General features: G+C 57.2%; 1 protein-coding gene across 1 annotated transcript in view; it reads right to left on the bottom strand.

The window, feature by feature from the left end:
• fhl1a (four and a half LIM domains 1a) overlaps positions 1-6575 on the bottom strand; it is a 42486-nt gene extending 35911 nt beyond the window's left edge. The window contains exon 1 of the mRNA XM_072505992.1: positions 6396-6575. Within this exon, the coding sequence (XP_072362093.1) occupies positions 6396-6417 (22 nt within the window). The 5' untranslated portion in view covers positions 6418-6575. The remainder of the gene's footprint in view (positions 1-6395) is intronic.
• Between the last annotated feature and the right edge of the window lie 213 nt (positions 6576-6788).

Here is a 6788-nt window from a genome sequence, read left to right on the forward strand (position 1 = left end):
GGGTTCCACACACACTGACTCTCACTGGGGTACGGGTCCCACACACACTGACTCTCACTGCGGTACGGGTCCCACACACACTGACTCTCTCACTGGGGTACGAGTCCCACACACACTGACTCTCACTGGGGTACGGGTCCCACACACACTGACTCTCTCACTGGGGTACGGGTCCCACACACACTGACTCTCACTGGGGTGCGGGTCCCACACACACTGACTCTCACTGCGGTACGGGTTCCACACACTGACTCTCACTGGGGTACGGGTCCCACACACACTGACTCTCACTGGGGTACAGGTCCCACACACACTGACTCTCACTGCGGTACGGGTCCCACACACACTGACTCTCTCACTGGGGTACGGGTCCCACACACACTGACTCTCACTGGGGTACGGGTTCCACACACTGACTCTCACTGCGGTACGGGTCCCACACACACTGACTCTCTCACTGGGGTACGGGTCCCACACACACTGACTCTCACTGGGGTGCGGGTCCCACACACACTGACTCTCACTGCGGTACGGGTTCCACACACTGACTCTCACTGGGGTACGGGTCCCACACACACTGACTCTCACTGGGGTACGGGTCCCACACACACTGACTCTCACTGGGGTACAGGTCCCACACACACTGACTCTCACTGGGGTACAGGTCCCACACACACTGGCTCCCACTGGGGTACGGGTCCCACACACACTGACTCTCACTGGGGTACAGATCCACACACACTGACTCTCACTGGGGTACGGGTTCCACACACACTGACTCTCACTGGGGTACAGATCCACACACACTGACTCTCACTGGGGTACGGGTCCCACACACACTGACTCTCACTGGGGTACGGGTTCCACAAACTGACTCTCCTGGGGTACGGGTCTCACACACACTGACTCACACTGGGGTACGGGTCCCACACACACTGACTCTCACTGGCGTACGGGTTTCACACACTGACTCTCACTGGGGTATGCGTCCCACACACACTGACTCTCACTGGGGTATGGGTTCCACACACAATGACTCTCACTGGGGTACAGATCCACACACACTGACTCTCACTGGGATACGGGTTCCACAAACTGACTCTCCTGGGGTACGGGTCTCACACACACTGACTCTCACTGCGGTACGGGTCCCACACACACTGACTCTCACTGCGGTACGGGTCCCACACACACTGACTCTCTCACTGGGGTACGGGTCCCACACACACTGACTCTCACTGGGGTACGGATCCCACACACACTGACGCTCACTGGGGTACGGGTCCCACACACACTGACTCTTACTGGGGAACGGGTTCCACACACACTGTCTCTCAAAGGGGTGCGGGTCCCACACACACTGACTCTCACTGGGGTACGGGTTCCACACACTGACTCTCACTGGGGTACAGATCCACACACACTGACTCTCACTGGGGTACGGGTTCCACACACTGACTCTCACTGGGGTACGGGTCCCACACACACTGACTCACTGGGGTACAGATCCACACACACTGACTCTCACTGGGGTACGGGTCCCACACACACTGACTCTCACTGCGGTACGGGTCCCACACACACTGACTCTCACTGGGGTACAGATCCACACACACTGACTCTCACTGGGGTACGGGTTCCACACACTGACTCTCACTGGGGTACGGGTCCCACACACACTGACTCTCACTGGGGTACGGGTCCCACACACACTGACTCTCACTGCGGTACGGGTCCCACACACACACTGACTCACTGGGGTACGGGTCCCACACACACTGACTCTCACGGGGGTACGGGTTCCACACACTGACTCTCACTGGGGTACGGGTCCCACACACACTGACTCTCACTGGGGTACAGGTCCCACACACACTGACTCTCACTGGGGTACGGGTCCCACACACACTGACTCTCACTGGGGTACGGGTCCCACACACACTGACTCTCACTGTGGTACGGGTCCCACACACACTGACTCTCACTGGGGTACGTGTCCCACACACACTGACTCTCACTGGGGTACGGGTCCCACACACACTGACTCTCACTAGGGTATGGGTTCCACACACACTGACTCTCACTGGGGTACGGGTCCCACACACACACACTGACTCTCACTGGGTTACGGGTCCCCCACACACACTCTCACTGGGGTACGGGTCCCACACACACTGACTCTCACTGGGGTACGTGTCCCACACACACTGACTCTCACTGGGGTACGGGTCCCCCACACACTGACTCTCACTGGGGTACGGGTCCCACTCACACTGACTCTCACTGGGGTACGGGTCCCACACACACTGACTCTCACTGGGGTACGGGTCCCACGCACACTGACTCTCACTAGGGTGCGGGTCCCACACACACTGACTCACTCTGGGGTACGGGTCCCACACACACTGACTCTCACTGGGGTACGGGTCCCACACACACTGACTCTCACTAGGGTGCGGGTCCCGCACACACTGACTCTCACTGGGGTACGGGTCCCACACACACTGACTCTCACTGGAGTAGGGGTCCTACACACACTGACTCTCACTGGGGTATTGGTTCCACACACACTGACTCTCACTGGGGTACGGGTCCCACACACACTGACTCTCACTGGGATACGGGTTCCACACACAGTGACTCTCACTGGGGTACGGGTTCCACACACACTGACTCTCACTGGGGTACGTGTCCCACACACACTGACTCTCACTGGGGTACGGATCCCACACACACTGACTCTCACTGGGGTGCGGGTCCCACACACACTGACTCTCACTGGGGTACGGGTTCCACACACTGACTCTCACTGGGGTACAGATCCACACACACTGACTCTCACTGGGGTACGGGTCCCACACACACTGACTCACTGGGGTACAGATCCACACACACTGACTCTCACTGGGGTACGGGTCCCACACACACTGACTCTGACTGCGGTACGGGTCCCACACACACTGACTCTCACTGGGGTACAGATCCACACACACTGACTCTCACTGGGGTACGGATTCCACACACTGACTCTCACTGGGGTACGGGTCCCACACACACTGACTCACTGGGGTACAGATCCACACAAACTGACTCTCACTGGGGTACGGGTCCCACACACACTGACTCTCACTGCGGTACGGGTCCCACACACACTGACTCTCACTGGGGTATGGGTCCCGCACACACTGATTCTCACTGGGGTACGGGTTCCACACACTGACTCTCACTGGGGTACGGGTCCCACACACACTGACTCTCACTGGGGTACGGGTTCCACACACACGGACTCTCACTGGGGTGCGGGTTCCACACACACTGACCCTCACTGGGGTACGGGGCCCACACACACTGACTCTCACGGGGGTACGGGTTCCACACACTGACTCTCACTGGGGTACGGGTCCCACACACACTGACTCTCACTGGGGTAAGGGTTCCACACACTGACTCTCACTGGGGTACGGGTCCCACACACACTGACTCTCACTGCGGTACGGGTCCCACACACACTGATTCTCACTGGGGTATGGGTCCCACACACACTGACTCTCACTGGGGTACGGGTCCCACACACACTGACTCTCACTGGGGTACGGGTCCCACACACACTGACTCTCACTGGGGTACGTGTCCCACACACACTGACTCACTCTGGGGCATGGGTTCCACACACTGACTCTCACTGGGGTACGGGACCCACACACACAGACCGTCACTGGGGAAACAGTCACACACACACTGACTCTCACTGGGGTACGGGTCCCACACACACAGACTCTCACTGGGGTACGGGTCCCACACACACACACTGACTCTCACTGGGTTACGGGTCCCCCACACACACTGACTCTCACTGGGGTAACAGTCACACACACACTGACTCTCACTGGGGTATGGGTTCCACACACACTGACTCTCACTGGGGTACGGGTCCCACACACACACACTGACTCTCACTGGGTTACGGGTCCCCCACACACACTCTCACTGGGGTACGGGTCCCACACACACTGACTCTCACTGGGGTACGTGTCCCACACACACTGACTCTCACTGGGGTACGGGTCCCCCACACACTGACTCTCACTGGGGTACGGGTCCCACTCACACTGACTCTCACTGGGGTACGGGTCCCACACACACTGACTCTCACTGGGGTACGGGTCCCACACACACTGACTCTCACTAGGGTGCGGGTCCCACACACACTGACTCACTCTGGGGTACGGGTCCCACACACACTGACTCTCACTGGGGTACGGGTCCCACACACACTGACTCTCACTAGGGTGCGGGTCCTGCACACACTGACTCTCACTGGGGTACGGGTCCCACACACACTGACTCTCACTGGAGTAGGGGTCCTACACACACTGACTCTCACTGGGGTATTGGTTCCACACACACTGACTCTCACTGGGGTACGGGTCCCACACACACTGATTCTCACTGGGATACGGGTTCCACACACAGTGACTCTCACTGGGGTACGGGTTCCACACACACTGACTCTCACTGGGGTACGTGTCCCACACACACTGACTCTCTCTGGGGTATGGGCCCCACACACACTGACTCTCACTGGGATACGGGTTCCACACACAGTGACTCTCACTGGGGTACGGGTCCTACACACACTGACTCTCACTGGGGTACGTGTACCACACACACTGACTCTCACTGGGGTACGGGTCCCACACACACTGACTCTCACTGGGATACGGGTCCCACACACACTGACTCTCACTGGGATACGGGTCCCACACACACTGACTCTCGCTGGGGTACGGGTTCCACACACACTGACTCTCACTGGGGTACGGGTTCCACACACACTGACTCTCACTGGGGTACGGGTCCCACACACACTGACTCACTCTGGGGTACGGTCCCACACACACTGACTCTCACTGGGGTACGGGTTCCACACACACTGACTCTCACTGGGTTACGGGTCCCACACACACTGACTCTCACTGGGGTACGGGTCCCACATACACTGACTCTCACTGGGGTACGGGTCCCACACACACTGACTCACTCAGGGGTACGGGTCCCACACACACTGACTCTCACTGGGGTACGGGTCCCCCACACACTGACTCTCTCTGGGGTACGGGTCCCACACACACTGACTCTCACTGGGGTACGGGTCCCACACACACTGACTCTCACTGGGGTAAGGGTCCCACACACACTGACTCTCACTGGGGTACGGGTCCCACACACACTGACTCTCTCTGGGGTACGGGTCCCACACACACTGACTCTCACTGGGGTACGGGTTCCACACACACTGACTCTCACTGGGGTACGGGTCCCACACACACTGACTCATTCTGGGGTACGGTCCCACACACACTGACTCACTCTGGGGTACGGTCCCACACACACTGACTCTCACTGGGGTACGGGTTCCACACACACTGACTCTCACTGGGGTACGGGTTCCACACACACTGACTCTCACTGGGGTACGGGTCCCACATACACTGACTCTCACTGGGGTACGGGTCCCACACACACTGACTCACTCTGGGGTACGGGTCCCACACACACTGACTCACTCTGGGGTACGGGTCCCACACACACTGACTCACTCTGGGGTACGGGTTCCACACACACTGACTCACTCTGGGGTACGGTCCCACACACACTGACTCTCACTGGGGTACAGTCCCACACACACTGACTCTCACTGGGGTACGGGTCCCACACTGACTCTCACTGGGGTACGGGTCCCACACACACTGACTCTCACTGCGGTACGGGTTCCACACACACTGACTCTCACTGGGGTACGGGTCCCACACACACTGACTCTCACTGGGATACGGGTCCCACACACACTGACTCTCACTGGGATACGGGTCCCACTCACACTGACTCTCACTGGGGTACGGGTCCCACACACACTGACTCTCACTGGGATACGGGTCCCACACACACTGACTCTCACTGGGATACGGGTCCCACTCACACTGACTCTCACTGGGGTACGGGTTCCACACACACTGACTCTCACTGGGGTACGGGTCCCACACACACTGACTCTCACTGGGGTGCCCTGGTGGCCATTTGCGCCATTGTGTGTGCTAGATCTCTGGAAGACCAACTCCCAGTCCCTCGCCCCTGCCGATAATCCTGCAAATATCTTCTGTCCCAATAATGAAGCAGTTCCTTTTCTGGAAAGCTCAATCGAGCTGTCTTCAGCACTCTCGCAAGAACTGCCTGCCTGCCTCTCCCCGTGTAAACGAGGTCTCACATTTGAAGCAATCGTACCTCGTGTTTCACCATGCCCGGAATATTCTGTGCTCAGAAATCCACAACTTTAGACAAATTACTGCAAAATGCAATTGAAACAATTGCTGTTTTAATTGAAAGTCAGAGATTACCTGGGCTCCTGTGGAAAGCCATCTTTAACTTCGGACCTGGTTCACAAACCGAGAACTCACTCCTTTAATTGCTTCTTTGTCTGTCATTTGCCAAGTGAGCTATTAATACAGGATCTGGAGAATAAATCCCAACCCCTTTCAGGGAAAAGCCTTCAATCCCATTCCACACACTTTACCATGTTAGGTATTTCAGCAAGAAAATGTTGGTGATTGGATCAGATCCCAGGTTAACATTCCTGGATTACTCACTGGTTGATGGGCTCAATATCCAGTGACTAATCCATGACTAGCTCTGAAAGTCATTTCATTGTAATTTACTGCCAGCCCAGTGTGTTTGGAACGAAAATACAGACGGACGGTTCAACGAGTGAAATTCAGGATTATTAGAAATAC

This window comes from Scyliorhinus torazame, chromosome 5 (assembly GCF_047496885.1).
Source record: "Scyliorhinus torazame isolate Kashiwa2021f chromosome 5, sScyTor2.1, whole genome shotgun sequence".
In the NCBI taxonomy this organism is placed as follows: domain Eukaryota; kingdom Metazoa; phylum Chordata; class Chondrichthyes; order Carcharhiniformes; family Scyliorhinidae; genus Scyliorhinus; species Scyliorhinus torazame.